A 22038-nucleotide genomic window follows, 5' to 3' on the forward strand; every position below is an offset into this window, starting at 1 on the left:
GTCTGAATACACAGAAGAAAACCCTGAAGCAGGACCAGAAACCACTTTTAAAGTTTTATAAATGATGACTAAATGACTAAATGCTGGTTTGGAAGATAAAACAGAAATAAAACGCACCAACCATGTGATGGAAAAACAATTGGGGTTTTGACAGCTAGACTACATGTTTTTTATTGTTTGTTTGGGTAGAAAGCTTTCATGTTTTCAGCAAAAACTGAGGACAATGTTTCCATTTTTACACTTAAAAGGTTTTTGAAATCTCAGGATGTTGCACGACTATCTTGGTTAATGTATCTCTATAACATCACGTTTCACTAAAAAGGAGGATGTGTGTTTTAATGACAGGGGATTCAAGCTGCTCTCAGCTTCCTGGCCCTGGCTTAATGTGTATGCAGTATTGGTTGGACGGTCCATACCTCACTTTTAGGAGAAGCGCTATTATGTCTGTTTTGGCCGTGGATCAGAGCTCTCTTAATGCAGAAATCCTATAAGGATCTTGAAAGTTTACAGTTCACATGTGTTTGGCAGATTTGAAAAGGCTTTTTGAGCCTGCCCCTTAGGGTTTCTTGGTAGGTATGCTTTGGAAGTAGGAGATTCATTGCCTGCTTTTGGGAGCAAAACAAACAGAGGAGGAGTTTGGTTTGCATTGCCAGCGATAAATCAGATATGGACTTATAATTATTGTTTGTCATTCAGTCTATTCGTGGCAGAAGGGTTTGGAATCCTGTCTTCGTTGCTCTTAGATAATATGCTTCTATGGTTTCCTCCAGCCCGGACCTCCACCTCTCACTGGAGTGTATGAAAGAGCTGGGATTAGAAAAAGGAACCCTAAGTCCAAGAAAAAGGTCAAAATTCCACTCTCAGAAATGTACCATTTACTTGGCTTGGTATACTTGGGTATTTTATGCTCTATTTGACATAGTTAGGGCCAAAGCACGTAGTGCAAGGACCATAATGTATTTGTAATGTTTGTTAGGGCCCACGCACGAAGTTCAAGGACCCTATTGTATTTATAATGTTTATTATTAGGGCCCGAGCACGGAGTGCAAGGACCCTATTGTATCTGTAATGTTTATTATCAGTTTTGTTCTTTTTATTCTTCCGACAAGAGTCACCTTTTTGAGGCCTGTAACATACCTGAAAACTCACCAAAGTAACCCTAAGTCCAAGTCCAAGTCCAAGAAAAAGGTAAAAATTCCTCTCTCCATTTACTGGAGCGTCTCTGTTCCTACCCCCACCTGCAGCCATGAGCTGGGTTGAAAGGAACAGTTCAGATCATAGATTCACAAAGCCAACATTAAGTTTTCTTCACAAGGAGGCGGGGGTCTCCCTTTATAGGGAGACAATTTGGAAGGGGACTCAGAATGGAGATTCTACTCATTCTACTCATACTCAACGTGTGCAGCAAGATGCTGGGGATTTTCTACTAGTCTGTGGTAGCAGCACCTTGTTCTCCTCTGTGGTCTGCTGGGGAAGCAGCATTGCAGTCAGTGACGCCAACAGACTGAACAAGCTGATCAGGAAGGCGGGTTCTGTCATTGGCTGCAAACAGGAAACATTTGAAGCAGTGATGGATAGGAGGTCACTGAACAGACTCCTTTCAATCATGGACAACCCAGAGCATCCTCTCCACCCTGTTCTGGACAAACAGCAGAGCTCCTTCTCTAAGAGGCTCAGACAGCTCCGCTCCAGACTGCCCGGTACCACAAATCCTTCATACCCAATACAATAACCCTGTAATAACCGTTGCACATTTTTTTATTACCTATTTATTTATTTTTCCATTTTGAACATTTCTTTTGCACATCTTTTTACCTTCACTGTTATGTAAATAGATTTTTAAATTATACTACCTTGTTGTTTGCATTTATGCTACATTTTCTTTGTTCTTGTTTTTTATATTGTTCTTAGTCTTTTTTTTTCCCTCTGCTGTCAGTTGCTATGGTAACAAACAAATTTCCCACGTGTGGGATCAATAAAGTAATTCGGATTCTGATTCAATGACATATTTAGATGTAAATATGTCATTCTTGCTTTATTTTGGGCATTTGCAGGCCTCGCACTAGAACAAACTTCCCCTAGAGATTTGACAATAATGACTCCAAACTCCGGTTTTGCAAACTAGACCCATGTCTGATGTTATATCGCGAAGCTTTTAAATTTTTCTCAGCTGTTGGACATGACAAGTTGTTGAAATAATACTAATGAACTTAAAAAAAAGAATTAAAAACTTCCAGCAACTAGATTTTGTCTGTTTTTAATTCTACCCCTTCCTACTTTTTGATCACACATTATTTTTGCATTGAAAACTAAACCTACAATCAATACAAAAATGACTTGTTTTTCATAATGGATTATGTCAAGAAACCAATTTGATGATTTCATTCACTTTAGTCCTTCCTACTTTTTATGCTCTAACACCGCGATCCCCTATATTTTTTCTCCTTTTTTTTTTTTTTTACTTTTCTAATAATAATGTCTAAACTTACTATCCTAACTGGCCTACAACTAAAAACGGTACATTTATTTAGCTAATTTTTTAAGGTTCCCTGCCCGCTTCATGGATGCCAAGATAGAAAGCCGGTTGGGTGGTTTTGTAGCAGGGTCCGCCAGAGTTATTCTTTTCCCTATACACACCAGAGGTGACGTGTCCTGACTCATTCCTGTTACCGACACTTTTGGGTCTTTGCCAGTGGAGCTGGTTTGTAGATATGTGAGCTTTCTATGGTTATAGGAAGTGCGGGCTGGATTTCCGTACTGTACGGAAGGCAGTTGATACGGGTCCCTAACAGGGGTAGGTCTCTTGTGTACCACCGTTTGTATTCTGTGCTCTGCTCTGGTGACAGTTCCACAACTTGTTTGAATTGTCGCATCCCTTTTAGTTTGTTTAGTTGGAGGTTTTGACAAGTTTAGCTGAAAGGGTTGTTTTGTCTTTCCCATTCCCCCTTTCATGACACCACTGTCTCTCTTTCTCTTGGTGTCATCGAGTTTCTCTTGATGAAGGAATTCCTTTGGGCCCTGTTGATGTTCCTTCTCAGAACAAGGCTCTTCATCAGAAAACTTTTTCCTTGTCAACTGAACCCCTGCTCCAGGTGCCACCCGCCTTGGTCTATAATGTGCTCCTTCATTTTTGCGACATATATGTAACAGGACATTGCCATATATGTCTTTGTAGCAATGTGCATTTGTTGGCTCCATGTTTTTCTTTGTTCGTGTGAGGGATTGCGCGTGCACCTATAAAAAAAATGTTTTTTTATTGATTTCCAGAAGGTCTATATGTAGAATTTTAACTATTATCAGAGGATGTCATTCTGTCAAATTCTGACACTGGATTACATGTAATGATGTCACAATATTAATATGACATCAATGATGTGTCTAATGTCATCATTGTGACTCATTGTGACATCAATTTAATTAAGTGTAATCAGATTGTAATGATGTCATATCTGATGATGTCACAGTTCACCTTAACCTGATTTAGGCCACACACTGGTTTAATCATATTTATCAACTATAGTCCTTCAGGAAAGGCCAAAATAACTGCACCTGAAAAACAAAACAAGAACAAAAAAACTTTAAGATTAAAATTTTAATTAAGTTCACTGCTCTCCTACAAAAAAAACAACAACTTATAAATACTTTTATGGCATCTATTATTACATTTTTTTCCTGGCTAAAAAGAAAAACATGTCATAAAATCCCACATTTTATCTGTGAAGTTTTCTACGAAGATTCTGTCTGAAGATTAAACAAACGTTAGCGCCACATTTACAGCATGAATGATGTTAAGCTAACATCACTGTCTGCAGCAGAAATTCACATAAACGATCACAAACCTGTTAGCATCTGGTCTGTGGCAGTCATGTATGGAAAATTCCAGAAGGAGGGCCGACTGTGTGCTTTTGTTGGTCCAATCAGCATGCAGAAGTAAACTAAGCTGCATAGCGATAGGGGGAAGTGAGGTGCCTACAATTGAAAATTAAACACTAATCCCGTTTTATGGAGGGAATTTTGTATTTTAATTCCTGAGTTGAGGTAACGACTAGTCGATCCCATATGTAAAAAAAATAAAACAATATTGCATTAAAATAGGCAAAAGTGACAAATTAAACTACAGTACATCACACTACATTAAAGAAACTGTTTTTGAAAATTACAAGTGGTTTTTGTTTTTCTCTTTTTCATTTATTTCTATATTTAATGAAAAATGCCAAATAATATTATTTAGAGCAAATATAAGGTTACTATTAATAATTGCCATATGTAAAAAAAACACAACTTTGGACAAAAATGAGCAGACAAATGAGCAACAAATTAATGTTTTTAACCCTTGTGCTATCTTAGATGACCCCACCCTTACTTTGACATGTTATTCCTACCATGACAAAGGTGGATAAAGGTGGAAGATTTCATGTAATCCATGGACACCAGTGAGCTTCACAAATCATTGAAGAAAAAGGGCTCAGAGCACTGACTAGTGGGTCTAGATAACCCAACTCCCAATGTTAAAGTGCCAAGGATAGCACAGGTTTGTTTGTTCAATTATGGAGGTTTTTCGTCAGTTGTTTGTTTTAACTCTTTTTAATAATTTCCTATTTTTTTAGGAAAAATGTTCAATCATGTTGTTCAGACAAGCTATGTTTGTTTAGGTAAATCTTTTTTTAAAACTAGTTAACATCCACATCTTTATGACTAAAAATTAACTCAGAGTGTACGCTTTTTTGGCCAATTCTGACATCCATCCATCCATCTTCTTCTGCTCATTCGGGGACCGGGTTGTGGAGACAGCAGTCTAAGCAAAGATGCCCAGCAGACTCCCACGTCCCCAGCCACTTCCTCCAGCTCCTTGAGGGGGACCACACGGCGTTATCATTCCAGTTGAGAGACATACCCTGTGCTCGAATTGGTGCCTGAGCCTAATTCTTGTTTTTTAACACATTCTGCCAAAAAACAAACATGCAAATGACAAAAAAGCCACGATTTGTGAATTCTCTTTTCAGAAAACTATTACTATTGTTATTATTTTGACCAAACCAGTCAGATGTTTTGCTGCAGCTTTGCAACTGATGTTTCCACCAACAAAGCAAAACTGATGTTCCAGTTTGCTTTGTTTAGTTCTGCAAATTTAATACAAATCTACTGCATAATCAGCAAATAAAATGAGCCAATTTATCTGCAGGGCTCCTCAAAGGTCAAGAATTACATCTTAACTATGAAAACTGTGTCTAAATTTAAGACTGATAAACTTTTTGTCAAAAAAAGAGATAAAATAAAAGTTATGCACTTTCTGGATTTAAGTTGAGATTTTTTTCTTCTGTATTCATTCATTCATTCATTTTCTATTCCGTTTTTCCCTTTAGGGTCACGGGGCTGTCAGAGCCTATCCCGGCCACTTGTGGGCGAAGGCAGGGAACACCCTGGACAGGTCGCCAGTCTGTCGCAGGGTAGAATGTCCACAATCACACACCCACGCACTCTTACACCTATGGACAATTTAGAGTTGCCAAATGACCTATCAAACATGTTTTTGGACGGTGGGAGGAAGCCGGAGATCCCGGAGAGAACCCACGCATGCACGGGGAGAACATGCAAAGTCCACACAGAAAGGTCCCCCATTGATGTTCTGTTCCAGGTCCCCCAGCCAGGACTTGAACTGTGGCCGTCTTGCTGTGTTTTTTTTCTTCTGTAGAAAGCCAAATATCTTTTGAAATATAATAGAGCAGATAAAAAAAAATCAGGCTGGCTAAGCTTCATTTTAGTAATAAGATTGCCGAATATTCACTAAAGTTAGATACATCTACGCAATAGTTATTAATCAGTCTGTGATTTTGCTGCAATAGTCAATAAAACTTAGTATCTAACTGTCTGCAGCCGACCATGGCTAAATTCAAAAGCACCAACTGCAGTTCAGTATTTGGAACTATATGAAAATGTGATTATATTGCCCCCTGGTGGCAGCAAAAGGTACCTGCATCTTTATTCATAGAATAAGAAAAAGAAACATTTGCTATTGGATACATTTATTGAACAAAATATAATATCAAAACGTCCATACTTTTACAAATATCTGTATACAAAAGAGCCTAACTTATGAAAAATAAATATTTCTGTGCAAATCATGAGTACTTTCAACATTGCTAGAGAAATAGATGTTAGGAAATATAATACCTGAGGCCCAATGTCAACACAATGTTAGGGAAAAAGCTTTTCTATACCAAAGCCTTTAAAGTCACATTGATTCACGTCTCACAAGAAATATTTGTTTTGATTACAAAGATATTCTAAACAGGTTGACATGCTATGACACATAATGCAAAGGCATTGGACATGAAATCATCTAAATTCTAACGTGTTTGTTGCACTAACTACCCATTAGTTCCTCAGCTGCTTCATATACCTATGACTTTCATCAATGAGCAGGTGTTAGACTTGCTTTGTTGAATGTAAAGCAATTAATAAAAAAAATGTAAGTTTATAAAATTTATGCAGTCCCTTCTTATATTGTTTGGTGAAGACTTTTGAATATTTATTCATAAACTGAAGAATTACCGGTAATAAAAAAGAAATAAAAATAAAATAACTAAGACAGATAAAGGAATAAAGGCTTTGTACTAATCAAAGTAATGTATTTTACATGTTTATAAAAAAATTACATTTCTAAAGGTTCATTTTAGGCATCAACCACAAAGTACCACATCATTTAGAAAAAAAAAGGAAAACATTTCTGTGTTCAGAAAGTATTATGTTGCTAAAAATATACACTGAAATATATTAAAGCATGTTTTCTCACATTCAATAATCACAGTTGCTGAAAGTACATCTTCAACGGAAGAAAGAAAGACAAAAATGCTATCGTTAAGGGCAGTTGCATGTGATCTTAAGGCTTTGGAGGAACATCGAAATAAATCTATAAATTCACAGATTTGCATAATTGGCTTAATAGTGAGTCAAGCCTCAAATACAAGAAATGATTCCAGTGCACCAGTTTTGGGGATTTAAACAAAACTGGATCAATGAGGTGCTGATATTTTAAAGCTTGTACTGAACATTTCTGGTGATCACAAAGTGTGCTAAATCTGTGCTTCACAAAGGAGTAAATGCATAACAGGAATACTCAATAGAGATTCCATGATTTCTCATGTAAAGCCTGAGAGCTGGTGAATAACACTGTAAAGGAGTTTTTTAACCTTTGACACCATTTTAAAGTGCAACCCTGTTATATAGTTAATAAATGTAACAGACTTGGTGCTTCATTTCAGACCAATATGACACAAGCCCAGATGAGGGCAGGGATCTTTTCATGTTTAGCTGACAGTGGACCATCGTAGATGTCCTGAAACCATGAAAGCAGCAGTGGAGGACGCACGGCTCCAACAGGTGCTTTGGTGTCTCGCTGCTGTTGAAGTGGTCAAAAAAGTCCAACCCTGGCCGTGTTTAGGTGACCTTGACGACTGGCTTCTTATGGACGCAGAGGAAGGAAACGTATGGCACGCCGATGAAAGCCCACTTCTCATTTGGCCAGAACATGATGACGGGGCCTCGCTCCGGTGCTTCTGTGGCAACATCAAAGTATGCGAAACAAACGCAACCCAAGTAGGACGCCAGGCAAATGAGGATGTGCCTGTGAGGGAAAGAGAATCATCAGAAATGTAGAAAGCCACAAGGGAACAAAAATTACATAAAAATCAAGGAGGGGGTTACATTTTTTTTGTCTACACTGATGTCGAAATGTTTTCCTGAATAGAAACTGAAACCTCCCAATATTTAAAACAAAAAAAGTAACATGTTTGGAACAATCCATATATTTCACATGCTTTAGAAATAAACCAGCATTTCCAGAAGAGTACCAAAATTCAAATACAGCCAAACAAATCATGTGTACTAGCGAGTTGTTCAGATGTTTCTGCCAGAACAATTTCTCCCAGCAGACTTTGAGCGTACCAGGCGCAGTGCAAATAGGGGAAGTTAACAGATGACCACATTTCACAGAATATCCTGTCGCTGATCCAGCAGAGTAGAGCCAGTGCCCACCAGGTCCCCGAGATCAAGCCCAGCTTGAACACACGTGGGTTTTCACACCTGCCCAGACAAAGAAACAGAAGAAACTTGACAAAATATACGCACAAGTTGTACTTTTTTTCCCTAAGTTATACCACCAGAAAATGAAGAGTAAAGTGCCTTATTTCCACTGGTTGATATATGAACACAAACTTTTTATGTTACCAATTTGAAGATGAAAGAATTCAGACAGATATCCAACAATAATCCAGGATTTGCACCTTTAATCTCTCACCTTTCAGGTTTTTTGAAGCTACACAACACCCAGACCTCCCTGGAAAACAGCATCACTTAAATGTTTGACAGACTCTGTATGCAGAGTGTTCCATAAATCAACACCCCGCTGACCTACAAAGATATGCTAATCCAGAGGGCCGCTGATAAGCTATTCTTAGTGTTGTCCTCCTTACCGACTGCAGTTGAGGTAAACAGTCATGCAGAGCTGCGTTCGTTCTGACAAGGTGTCACCTTCCCTTCAGACCGTGCATCTGATGAAGTCGCACCATTTCACCTTGAAGTTCCAGGAGGACTTGAGCTGCACGACACAGCGAGCTTTCTTCAGCTACAAGGAAGAGCCTCGAGCTCACAGCCTGCACAGTTTTTCAGTGATAAAGAAAACTGCCCGTTCCAACAGACTCTCACTGTTTTGTCTGCTGATTTCTTCTGGAAAACAGATTTCTTAATGACCTTTACAAACTGAGGGAAAAAAAACAACATTCAATTCATTTATTGAACTTGGCAGCAATGACTCTTCTGTGCTCCAAAATGACTTCTTTAGCTTTTATTTAAAATCCAATTATAGCCTAATTTTAAAAAATTGTAAATACTGAAAAAAATCAGAAATGCTGACCTCTGTGGTTGAATTTGAATCTATGCAAAGTAACATTTTTGCCATGTCTTCAAAGAAAAAATGGTGTTAATGTTTTATGTTTTTTTCCAATTCTACGGGTCGGAGTCCTAAAAAAGTCCTAAAAAAGCTTTAGGTGAATTTTGAAGAAAATTTTAAAAACCTTTCACACAACACAAAATCACCAACCAACTCTTTGTTGTCAACAAAATGACTTAAAAAAGCACCCTTAACTGTTTAAATGACACAGGCCGCCTATTACAATCTGCTATTTGTAGGAAAACTTGCTTTTTTCCCCAAAACCGAATAGAAAAAAAGTAAAAGTTCAAATCTTAAAACAGGAAAAACAAGCTCCAGATACCTTTAACCCAATAACTTTTGACTTTCTGGTAATTGGATACTCTGGGGGGGAAAAAAGTTAGCAATATTGCGGGAGAGTTGCACAAGTACACAATCCCAGCAAAGAAATTTTAACTTCTAACAAAACTAACCTACAAAGTTCAGCAAAGCAGGGCGGAGATCACAACAACTTCTAATCGATTTAGCTTCTATGTCAGTGAGCTGCAGCAGCAACACAAACAGCAAAAGTCTTCAGATGTTAATATTCACAGTGGGTTTAATGAAAAGAACTGGAAGTGATAGCATTAGATTCCTAAAACCTTAGCTCCATTACAATAAATGTCCTAGTGAGATGAACTCCTAAACCGGATTACATAACCAATCCAGAAAGGGGGCAGGAAAAGTGTCGCTGCTTCTCCTTAGTAGCAGGAAGTCTGGAAATGAAAGGAAGCGGGTCGTTAAGCTGTTGTAGACGGTCGTCATAGAGCAACGTGAGGTTTCAGTCTGCAGTCCAGGCATTCAAGTCATTCCGCCTTAAATTCCTTATAGCTTCTGCCTGTAGGTCAATCAACATCCCTTCCTGCTAAAAAATCAGCACTGAATTATAAAATTCAGTCAGAAATTACAGACACGCCTCTGATAAGAAACAATGAGAAGATTTATGGTTTCAGTAAAGGAAGCAAAATAAAGGCTAAAGTCATCATTTTTGCAAATCTTAGGAAAACTATTTCAATCTAAACCATGAAAAGGAAGCATTGTTATTATATTAGTTTGATTTTTATTTAAAATAATCATGCAAAGAAATAATAAAGGACAGAAAATTGTGAACTTTGGATGATATAATAGCATTGGTGAGTAGATATTTTTAGTTCACTTTAGCATAAAAAACAATGAACTAAGTAGAATGCAATTACTTTACCAGTGTATTTGAAAAAGATAAGAAAACTAGTAATACATAACCTGCATAGCTAATTTACAATAGAATATCCTAAAAAGGTTCACAAAAATGGGAGACTTTTCACTTCAATTCTGAAAAACAAATCTGCTATCAAATCTAAATAGGCTTCCTTTTTAGCTATTTTTTTTAAATAAATGTGGCTACAATTAGGACACAACGGGCTGCAAACACAAAAGTGGGTCTGGTAAGTTTCTACTTTGAAAAATAGGTTCTGTATTCTGCAAAGTAAAACAGAAACCGCAATGAAGTTATTTTTAGATGTGCGTGCAAAACCATCAACTGCTGTGTTTTTGTCAGTGTGGTCATTAAAACAGGTTTTCCCGCCTTCAAGTGGTTCAAACTGTATTCTATACTGTAGTCTATAGTGCATCTCAAAATCCCAGCATTTGATTGGAAAACAAGCTTTCTACTTTCCCCGTCATAAAAAATAAACCTTTTCTGCTTCCTAATGCTAAAGAGAGTCCGGATACTTTTCTTTGAACGCACAGCTCCAATCCTGTCACTGCACTAAAAGAAATGAAACAAGAGCCTTGTTTTCATTTTTTTTCCTTTGGAAAAACATCTGACTCACAGTTTTGATTATAGTTGTTGTCACTGATGATGTCTTATGGGGCAAAAGGGAAGAAAGAAAAAAAAAGATTACTTGTTGAAATTACAGGGAGACTTGTTATGTTAAAATGAGAACAATAAACCCATCAACACAGTGGGTTTATAGAATTTGATAAGTCCAGCAGACTTGGACAGGGTTCAGGTGGTGTGGTGGCAGCACAGTCTGAATAAGGTTGTATTCAGACTGGACACATTTGATTCGTTTATAGTGAACCAGAGTTCCTTTCCCTCGATAATCCATGACAAATTTACAGTCTGAATACACAGAAGAAAACCCTGAAGCAGGACCAGGAACCACTATTAAAGTTTTATAAATGCTGACTAAATGACTAAATGCTGGTTTGGAAGATGAAACAGAAATAAAACGCACCAACCATGTGATGGAAAAACAATTGGGGTTTTGACAGCTAGACTACATGTTTTTTATTGTTTGTTTGGTTACAAAGCTTTCATGTTTTCAGCAAAAACTGAGGACAATGTTTCCATTTTTACACTTAAAAGGTTTTTGAAATCTCAGGATGTTGCACGACTATCTTGGTTAATGTATCTCTATAACATCACGCTTCACTAAAAAGGAGGATGTGTGTTTTAATGACAGGGGATTCAAGCTGCTCTCAGCTTCCTTGGCCCTGGCTTAATGTGTATGCAGTATTGGTTGGACGGTCCATACCTCACTTTTAGGAGAAGCGCTATTATGTCTGTTTTGGCCGTGGATCAGAGCTCTCTTAATGCAGAAATCCTATAAGGATCTTGAAAGTTTACAGTTCACATGTGTTTGGCAGATTTGGAAAGGGCTTTTGAGCCTGCCCCTTAGGGTCTCTTGGTAGGTATGCTTTGGAAGTAGGAGATTCATTGCCTGCTTTTGGGAGCAAAACAAACAGAGGAGGAGTTTGGTTTGCATTGCCAGCGATAAATCAGATATGGACTTATAATTATTGTTTGTCATTCAGTCTATTCGTGGCAGAAGGGTTTGGGTTTCGAAGCCTTAGAACCCCGTCTTTGTTGCTCTTAGATAACATGGTTCTCTGGCTTCCTCCAGCCCGGACCTCCACCTCTCACTGGAGTGTGTGAAAGAGCTGGGATTAGAAAAAGGAACCCCAAGTCCAAGAAAAAGGTCAAAATGGCTCTCTCCATTTACCGGAGAGTCTCTGTTCCTACCCCCACCCACAGCCATGAGCTGGGCTGAAAGGAACAGTTCAGATCATAAATTCACAAAGCCAACATTAAGTTTTCTTCACAAGGAGGCGGGGGGCTCCGTTATTTATAGGGAGACAATTTGGAAGGGGACTCAGAATGGAGATTCTACTCATTCGAATCTCTGTGGTGAAGCATTGTGTCTGATTGGGAAGAGACTATTAAAAGTAGGGGTCGTTTGGACTACTGACCCCATGACCTAAACATGAAAAACAATGATGAATGGAAACCACAAATGATAGCAGAAATTTCCCACGTACTTTGCTTGGTAAACTTGGAAATTTTTATTCTATTTGATATATTTTTCTTTACATTCATAACACTGTTTTTGTTCAGCTGGAAGGCGCTTGAAAAGCAACCAAGAGTCCGTGATGTGAAAAAGCAAACAACAGCAAAATATTGTGTACTTTTGGGGGGCGGAAGTCAATCAGTCAGGAACACAGGAAATGTGTCCCATTTAGAAGAACAAAAACAACCAGCTTCAAACGATGACGAGCAAGGCCATCGTGTCAGGAATAATGCACAAGTTAAACAATAGATGACTTAAGGTTTTAGGGTACGGGAGTAAAGGCTTGTAGGAAACAGAAAAAAAACACATCATACACTCTCAAGACTTGGAGAAAAACATTTGACACATTCATTCGCAAAGACAAAGAAGGGCGGGCAAAGTGGTTCCAGGAACATTCTTTAGAAAAATAAGATGCTCTGCCTGGAAAAGACGGACAAGCTTAAGGTCAAAGGTGACTCACTGCAGTCATTTCTTTAAAGTCTCCTCTGTTATGTTGGCAACTAATGACTATAAGAGCTGATTCATTATCACTATTATCACTATTATATTTAATAGTGATTATATTAAATATAATGAATATATAATTATATAATAATATATTTAATATTATTATTAAATATTTTATTTAATAATACCAAAACAATAGCAAATAGAGTCTTAAGAAAAGGATCTAAACTGACTTCTACCGTAAAGTCAAAACAAAAATCTTACAGCTTCAAAGCACATAGTTCACAAACAAAGCTATTGGTTAAATGTGGTAAGATTTATTTTATATTTATGTAGATTTAGGATAAAAAGAACATTTAAAAGCTTTTCCTAAAAAAAAAAAATAACAATATACTGCCTCTTCTCTAGTAATTCTCTCGATTAAGCTCTAAAAAAGAAGCCTGGCTGTGCAAACATTTCCCCATTTTTTTTTAATATGACACTATATTGGCAGAAACATTCATGCTCCTTTAAAGGTAAAGTAATTCATGCTTAAAGTTCCACTCCAACTATATTTACTACAACCCCAAGCTAACATTAGTGGTGCAACCAAAACGGCGAGCAATATCGGAGCTATCCAGAAGTACAGTTTTGAGCCAGATGCTAGCTCGTACCTGGACAATGAAGAAGTATATGGGTCTGCAAGCGGATGCATCAGAATTGGAGTGGATCAGGGAGACTTTGGCCCTCCTATTTCAGTTGTTGCATCACAACTTAGATTTTTTTAAACTATGGCTTTTTATCTGCTCCTGATCCATCATGATTTGAATAAAGAAATCCTATAAATGTAGTTTTAATTTTAAATTATTTTATACATAATGAGAAAAATCCTGGAACATGTTAAAAACTCTCCAACGAAAACTGTGTTTTCGTTTCTGTCTACTTAAATGTTGACAGAAAACATCTATAAATGTATTTTGTGCTCATTCATCTTCTACCGTTTGTCCCTTTCGGGGTCATAGGGCTGCTGGAGCCTATCCCGGCCACTTATGGGCGAAGGCAGGGGACACCCTGGACAGGTCGCCAGTCTGTCGCAGGGTCACACATATCACACACCCATGCGCACTCACATTCACACCTATGGACAATTTGGAGTGACCAATTAACCTAAGAAGCATGTTTTTGGACAGTGGGGGGAAGCCGGAGTCCCCAGAGAAAACCCATGCATTCACGGGGAGAACATGCAAACTGCACACAGAAAGGTCCCCCATTGATGTTCTGTTTCAACCAGGGGCCTTCTTTCTGTGAGGCAAGAGCGCTAACCACTGCGCCACCGTGCAGCCTGTATATGTTGTGCTACATATATATATAAATTCACTCAAAAGGTTTACCTTCTGTATCCGGGAATAAAAAAAAAAGAGGTCTCAGGCTACGTTCACACTGCAGGCTGAAACAACCCAATTCAGATTTTTTTTGCTCCTATGCAACCTGAATCTGATCTTTTCATGACAGTCTGAACGACACATCTTTTGATCTTTTCAAATGCGACCCAGGCCAATTGGGTATGTGGTCCTGAATCCGATACGCATCCGATCTTTTGAAATGCGACCTCCGTCTGAACGGCCAGGCCACATTTATCCAACCCGTACGTCATTGATACGCTTCAAACGTCATACTTCTGCGTTGAAGTAGGCGGAAACGAAAACATAAACATCAACCATGGCGGACGATGCTGCTGAGACCAGTCAGTGGAAGGGAAGCGAGGTCACCAATTTGATTCACATTCGGGGTGACAGCTCTATTCAGGCAAAACTCGAGGGCTCTTATCGCAACCAGGCGGTTTTTGAAAAAGACGATCCTGGCTCCAATGCCAGCGAAAAATAAAAAGCCTATGAGCCAAATACAAGGAAGTTAAAGACTGGAACAAACTGAGTGGCCATCAACGTATCACCTGTCCATTTTACGAAGAGCTGGACCGCATTTGGGGGGATAAGCCCAGCGTTCAGCCACTAGAACTGTTGGACAGCTGCTTTGGCCAAGAGGAGCCCGAGGAGGAGAGCCCGGGTCCCGAAGCTGTCTCGACCAGCCTGGCTAGACACTCTTGCAACTGTATCAGTGAAGCCACTCACATCAGTATTCCACCACTCCTGGCTGCGACTCCGCACCCACATGTTTCTCTGTACCGACGTTGCTAACACTGCTCCACAAAACACCATGTTCAAAAACCTTGCTGTCCTCCTTTATAATTTTCTTCTTCAAATGAGAAGATTGTTATTGTGCTGGCTCCTTTGTGAAAATAAATTTAATAATACAAAAAGAGCTCTGCTGTTGACAACACTATTGTTGACATCCATTGTTAACATTTTTCCCCCCAGCTTTATTGAACATAACATTCCATTGTTAACGTTAGCCACATACGCAAAAAATAGAAATAAAAATACATCCGCAAACGAGTGACGTCGTTCACCGTTGAGTACTCTTCTGCGTATGCGGGTCCCTTCTGGGTCATTTCACGGTCACACAGGAGATCACAAAAGGCCTTGCAAAAAATCTAATTTCAAAAAATTGGAATTGAGCATTAAGCCCTGCTGTGTGGACGTAGCCTCTGATTTGGCACAGATATAAGATGACTCACTCAACCAAAATAAATAGATAAATACATTTAGCAATGGGCGGCATGGTGGAATAGAGGTTAGTGAAACACAGTCCAAAAAGTTAATAGGTATTTCTAAATTGCCCATTGGTGTGTGTATGTGTGTGTATGTGTATGTGTGTGAGACCCCGCAGTAGACGGGTACACACGAAGGGTGTACCCTGCCTTTACCCAACTGTGACCGGAACAGGCTCCGGCACCCCCGGGAGCCCAAAAGGGATCCAGCGGGTTAAGAAAATGGATGGATGGATAATCGCAGCATGATGGTTGCTAAAAAGCACATAAACTGTCCTTTTACTTAGCGGTGCAACAGATCACAGATTTCCCCGGTGGCAATCCACTGGACACGTGTGTGCGAACCATGGCTAGTGATCCATACGGATCATGAATCAGCCATGATCGGTTGCAGCCCCATTTTTTTTAATAATTAAAACCAATGGAAATATATTTAATATGTTTTGTTCCATTGAGCTGCAAGAGATGGAGAGTGAAATATTCTGCTGTGGAGTTGGTGTGTTGGCGGACACAACAGCTTTCTAATCAGTTTAAAGTCTCTTGTTTCAAACTCTACAAACCTTTTCAGCTCTGATATGAGCAGCACCGTGCAGGGGATGCCCAGAGTCATCAGCGACAGAGAGTTGATGACGGGTTTCACGAAGGCCAGCCCGGTAGTGATTCCCGACAAGATACCAATGACCAATTTGAAGCGGGACCTGCACAGGGAGGCAGCACACACATATTTACAACTTGTTGTAGAAATGCAGAAGAAACAAGAGAATGACTTAAGACTCTTTCCGGACTGAACCAAAGAACATAATTTTGAGAAACTAAGTAAAAAGCTCAGCAAAGACTGAGCAAGTCTAAAAATTCATTTCAAAGGGGGGTGGTGGAACGGCCATCGCAGCTGGGTGACAATGAAAAAAGAAGTACCGACATGTGATGCAGCCATTTACTGGTGTCAGCTATCCTTGACAGGTCTATTATTAGAGTCACGGCAGTGGGGACATCATGCGACAAACCACTGACCCACAGTAAACTCAAACACCAAAAGCTGCTATTACTTCTGCTTTAAAAATGTGTCCAGTATTTCCCAAAACAAAGACAACTAGATTAGAACACTTCTAGTCTATGATTATTTTTTAATCAGTTCCAGGAACGACATGTTTAAAAACTTATATCCAAATCTTTTGGCTCCCAACTAATTATGAAAGAAAGAAAGATCACTTAAGTGTGCATACCGATCTCTCCTGAAGATCCTTGGCAGGTATCTTTTAGGAAACCACATGGCGATGGCACACATGAGCACCCATAAAATGGCCAGCTCGTCCAGCATCTGACCGAGGAAGCTGAGGGTGGCGTGGAAATAAGTGGATCCTATTCCTGGGAGAAAGAGAGACACTGGAGATTTAGTCTGTGAGATCAGAAACGTGTTTGATCAAAATATGATCAGGAACTATCTGCTACAAAACAAGAGAATGTCATAATGTCTTTTAAAGGCCAGAACTTATATTTTTTTAACCACAGGACAATTAGGTTTTGGATCTGGGCTGGAAAGAAGTGTAAATAACTTAAAAAAATGACAAAAGTATTGTCTGTGGATTTTTTTCCTTTGAATTTCAGATTAAAAGAAAACAAAAGTAAAAACAAAACTGTCAGACAGCGAACAATTTTAAAGTTCTGCAGTGAAAGACGGGAAGAATCCTTAGCCTCCATGAATATTTATTAGGAACAAAAGAAGTGAACAGCTTTTTCAATTATGAAAAAAAAAGTCAAAGGACTCAAAACAGTCACCAAACGTCAACATCCCTGACCTTTTTTTGGCTTTAAATGGGTTTTTCAGGTGTTTATTATGCATGCATCTGCAGCCATGTTGTCTCTAAAAAGGGTTTTCTACTCATGCTTGAGAACAACTGGGACAAAGTTGTATTGTATCTTCTAACCAATGAGACCAATGAGCTTATTCGCTGTGATGATAAAGAAGCCAGACTGTTCTTTTGTGCCATTTTCTACAGTCTTACACTTTTGAAACATTGCATCAACTGATTTAGGCAACTTTTACAAGCTTCAAAGTTGTGGTTGCATGAAATAACTCTTTAGTATGTTGTGCCGATGCTTTATCTACCGCACAAGTCTCGACAATTAAACTCTGTGTAAAAAGTTTTAGAATGATAGAGTATCTTCTTTAACCAAACCAGTCTGTTAATCTCTGTGAAAGAACGGCGGAATCTAATCTGTTTCTGTTCATCAGAAGTTTAGGCACCACAGCCTCTTAAGGGAGAGACGAGATGTACTCAAACGCAGACACAGGATGGATCAGTCAGTGCCCCACTGTTATCAATATCCAGCAGACATGAAATTATCAGCATAATCTCTTGTCATTTTAACAGGCGTTAAAGGAATTTCCTTCACTTTCCTATGTTAATTTACCATTAGTTAGACAAAAATGTTTAAATAAGCAAATAATCTGTGGGTTTTTTTTGTCTCACGCCTATTTTTTTTTAACTGTCAGAAGGTGAAATAAACATGTTTTCGTGTTCTTTAAACCTATACCACATCTCTTACTCAAAAAAAAAAACTTAATTGTGCATCCACAGATTTTTGAGAATACCATAACATTAACTGATAATTAAAAGAAAGTACCCCCCCACCCCCCCAGGTATACTTTATAACCAATTGTCTATCCAGTACTTGTAGCAGCAACTCATGTTTACATCTTGTGAGTCTGATTCAATAGGAGCCAGAAATTAGATTTTTAAAATATGATTAAAAAATAAATCAGAAAAGTAAATGAATACAGTAAAATAGTTATTCGAAAGTACATCTTCTTAGTATAGACTACTGTTTCCATTAAAGTCAGTGGAAATGTCATCTAAAGACTGAAAAGGAAGTGACTTCTATCAACAAAACTGGAGGGTCCTTAGAACTTTGAGAAGTGTGCAGCCACACTTCACGGTAGAGAATAAGGCATTTTAGAAAGGAGACGGAAAATTGATCATTTTGACAAAAGAATTATCAGGTGAAAAAGACAGTTACAAGCATGTTCTTTAATCAAGGTCGACCTACTACGGTTAACTTTCAGTGAACGAAAGTTTAACGACCCACATTTGGTGTTCTTGTGGCATTTTTGTCATGATAGACATTTCTGAGTATTTTTTCATTCAAATCGTGGTGGAAGGCTTACACCATGGCCAACAGTACCGGCCACAACAACGGAGGTGAATTTCTAACTGCTGCTCTGCAGAAACTATTTTGGAGAAAACGACAAACATAAAATACCACTGGGAATCCTTTTACAATAGATCAAAAGAGGACAGCAGTGGGACTTTCAGATTTAAAAACTAAAGTAACCTACTTGAATTTACTTAGAACAATGCAATTCTCCATAAATACAGGGTAAAAACCACTAAAATCCAGTGGTTTGTAACAGAATTCACTGAATCCAGATAGCATAGAACTGTGCCAGAGGCAGAAAATGTGTGACAAACCTCTGCATCCAAACAGGCAGGTTTCCAAGTGGGCCAGTTAGATTGTTACATAATCACTTGTTAACAACTGTGAAGGACAGCCACTCACAGTGTTGAAGTCAACACTGGCCACCACAATTTAACCCCGAAAAAGGAAGGAACCCATAGATGTTGATTGACTAGTTGTTTAGTAAATTGCCAGATCAATCAATGTGAAAACTGAGCATCAACCATGACTCTATATTGGACTCCTTCAACAAGTCAACGTACATGTCAACTTCTCCTTTAACTAGTGTTGGATGACAGTAAAGACATTCATTTAGTCAGTGTCACCCACCGACAACGACCAGTAGGATCCAGATGAGGTAGATCCCACTGTTGAAATGCGTGGCGTATTGGCGGAACAAGCACATCAAGATCGGCGGCAAAACGAAAAACAGTATGTTGCTGATCTGGAATGACAAACAAAGAAGAGCCATGAGGAGAGCTCGCGCTAGCGGCGCGCGAGGAGAGGACAGCAAACGTGTTGATTCTGTGCAGTCATGCGGGGGATGGGGGGGGGGACTGGGCCTGTGAAAATGATCGTAAACAGCTGCAAAACAACGTTAGTTTCAACTGAGGTGGGATGGAAAAGTTTCAAGACGGCGGAACAATATCATGAAGAAGAAGATGTAAACAAGATTGCATCATTGTTGTCTCGGTGTGAGACTTTCACTGTAACTGACCGTGTTGTAAAATTCTGCGATGCCGGGGTAAATAAGGTAATTGCCTTCACACCAGTCCACTTCGGAGCTGCCAGCCTGCAACTGGTCCCAGAAAACCACATTCACACTACCCATGTCTGGGCTAGTTCTGTTGATGGAGTGTCCACAACAGACAGATAAATACAGCACTCCTCTCCTCCGGCGCGGTTTGGCACATAAAAATAAGGGATTCAAAGATATCAACTCGGTGACTAAACGATCGAATTCCGTGTCTGAGACCCCACGCGCTTTGTACGCCTGAGCTGGTGTCCGAAACAGCTGATGGACTGCATTTTCTGACCGTCCTCTCTTCGACAAAGCCTCCTTCTAGTCATGACGCTAAGCCTCCTCCTCCTCTCACAGCTGCTCGGCCGTCAAAGACTGCACTGCCAAGATGATTCGCTCTAATTTGCATTTCCGGTTTATCCCGGAAGTGAACTCTTTTTCTCAACTTCTTTTCGGCTGAATAATCACTTTCTTATTTTCATTCATTTATATATTTTTAGTATTAAAATCTACATTTATGCTTAGCGCTGCTGACTCTTTATTTATTTTTATTTTTTCCCTAACTTTATTAGTAGAACGTCAAACATTACATCTCTCTCAATCAGAACTATTTCTGAATGTGTCTGAGCCACAGTGTTCTGTTAGGTATTTACGCATAAAGCCAATTAAATGCATTACTTATGAACAAGTCTGACCGTATTAATGCAGACACAAAGGGCCACAATCTAGCGGGCAGTTAGAAAGGCCATCTGATGTAAAATTTAATGAAATATGAGAATTCTAATCAGATCTTCCATACTGGATCTGCCATGGCCCAAGTTAACAACAACTCAAACTCTCTTTGACTCTATGAAAGAACAAATTCTCCAAATTAAATAGTTTCTAATAGGATTTAGACTGAAATTCAAATCATAAAGTAAATAAAGTTAGACTCAGAACGAGTAGCCTCTACTACTGGGCTATCTGAAAGATTTAATGTACGATATGTTAAAATAAAATTTCTACAGCACTCATTTTACCAAACACAATAAAACAAGGGGTATTTACCACAATCCTTAAACCCAGTAAGAATCCAAAACCAATTGACACATGAAGATCAATCACTTTGCTCAACAACTATAACACATATATTGGTCCCTTGCTATACTGCTATTTACCTGTCCTGGTCACACATGTTCTTTAATTTTTTTTAGTGCATACTTCTTTTTTATTTTTTTTTGGTCGAAGAAAGAGAGGAGGCAGAGGAGGCAGAAGGGTCCGTGGCCAGAGAGAGAAGGGAAAAGGCAGGAACATAGGTTTGAGAATAGGGACTCTTAACGTTGGCACAATGACAGGGAAAGGCAGAGAGCTGGCAGACATGATGGAGAGAAGGAAGGTAGATGTACTGTGTGTGCAGGAGACAAGGTGGAAGGCCAGCAAGGCACGTAGTATTGGAGGAGGATACAAACTGTTCTATCATGGTGTTGATAGGAAGAGAAACGGGGTAGGAGTGATTCTGAAGGGGGAGTTTGTAAACAGGGTTCTAGAGGTGAAAAGAGTCTCAGACAGGATGATGAGCCTAAAGTTGGAAATTGAAGGGGTGATGGTGAATGTAGTCAGTGGGTATGCGCCACAGGTTGGCTGTGAGTTAGAAGTGAAGGAGAGATTCTGGAGTGAGTTGGATGAGGTCATAGAGAGTTTTCCCAGAGGAGAGAGAGTTGTTATTGGAGCAGACTTTAATGGGCATGTTGGTGAGGGCAACAGAGGTGATGAGGAGGTGATGGGCAGGTTTGGTGTGAAGGAAAGGAATCTGGAAGGACAGATGGTGGTGGACTTTGCGAAGAGGATGGAAATGGCTGTAGTCAACACTTACTTCCAGAAGAGAGAGGAACATAGAGTGACATACAGAAGTGGAGGTAGGAGTACTCAGGTGGACTACATCCTATGCAGACGAGGTCATTTGAGAGAGGTTAATGACTGCAAAGTGGTAGTAGGAGAGAGTGTAGCCAGACAGCACCGCATGGTGGTGTGTAAGATGACTCTGGAGGTCAGGAAGAAGAAGAGAGGGAAAACAGAAAAGAAGACCAAGTGGTGGAAGCTACAGAATGAAGAAACTTGTGAGGAATTTAGGCAGAAGTTGAGACAGGTCCTGGGTGGTCAGGATGAGCTTCCAGAGGACTGGGAAACTACAGCAGAGATTATCAGGGAAACAGGTAGGAAGGTGCTAGGTGTGTCATCTGGAAAGAGGAAAGACGGTAAAGAGACTTGGTGGTGGAATGAGGAAGTACAGGAATGCGTCCAGAGGAAGAGGTTGGCTAAAAAGAAGTGGGATGTAGAAAGGACTGAGGAAGGTAGACAGGAGTACAAGGAAGCGCAGCGTAGAGTGAAGAGAGAGGTGGCAAAGGCCAAACAGAAAGCTTATGATGAGCTATATGACAGGTTAGACACAAAGGAAGGAGAGAAGGACTTG

At 39.4% G+C, this 22038-nt stretch overlaps 1 protein-coding gene across 1 annotated transcript; it reads right to left on the bottom strand.

Moving 5' to 3' along the window:
• Nucleotides 1–6006: 6006 nt before the first annotated feature.
• On the bottom strand, nt 6007–20009 carry LOC101163299 (alkaline ceramidase 2). The gene is made up of 6 exons (XM_004065884.5): nt 19566–20009; nt 19178–19292; nt 16615–16756; nt 15952–16089; nt 7945–8082; nt 6007–7624 (listed from the first exon to the last, which is right to left on the bottom strand). Exons 1-6 carry the CDS (start codon nt 19677–19679, stop codon nt 7438–7440), a joined length of 834 nt encoding a protein of 277 aa, XP_004065932.1. The 5' UTR covers nt 19680–20009; the 3' UTR covers nt 6007–7437.
• Between the last annotated feature and the right edge of the window lie 2029 nt (nt 20010–22038).

The sequence above is a fragment of the Oryzias latipes genome (genome assembly GCF_053564925.1).
Source record: "Oryzias latipes strain Hd-rR chromosome 1 unlocalized genomic scaffold, Olatipes_Hd-rR_3.1 chr1_Y".
In the NCBI taxonomy this organism is placed as follows: domain Eukaryota; kingdom Metazoa; phylum Chordata; class Actinopteri; order Beloniformes; family Adrianichthyidae; genus Oryzias; species Oryzias latipes.

Bases quoted from the DNA above. Each gene is read 5' to 3' on its own strand.
- LOC101163299 (XM_004065884.5), bottom strand. From the start codon at position 19,679: ATGGGTAGTGTGAATGTGGTTTTCTGGGACCAGTTGCAGGCTGGCAGC. The intron at 16,757-19,177 runs GTGGGTGACACT...TCTTTCTCCCAG, and splicing joins GATCCTACTGGTCGTTGTCG to GAATAGGATCCACTTATTTC. The intron at 8,083-15,951 runs GTTTGTAGAGTT...TTGTCTGGGCAG, and splicing joins CTCATATCAGAGCTGAAAAG to GTGTGAAAACCCACGTGTGT.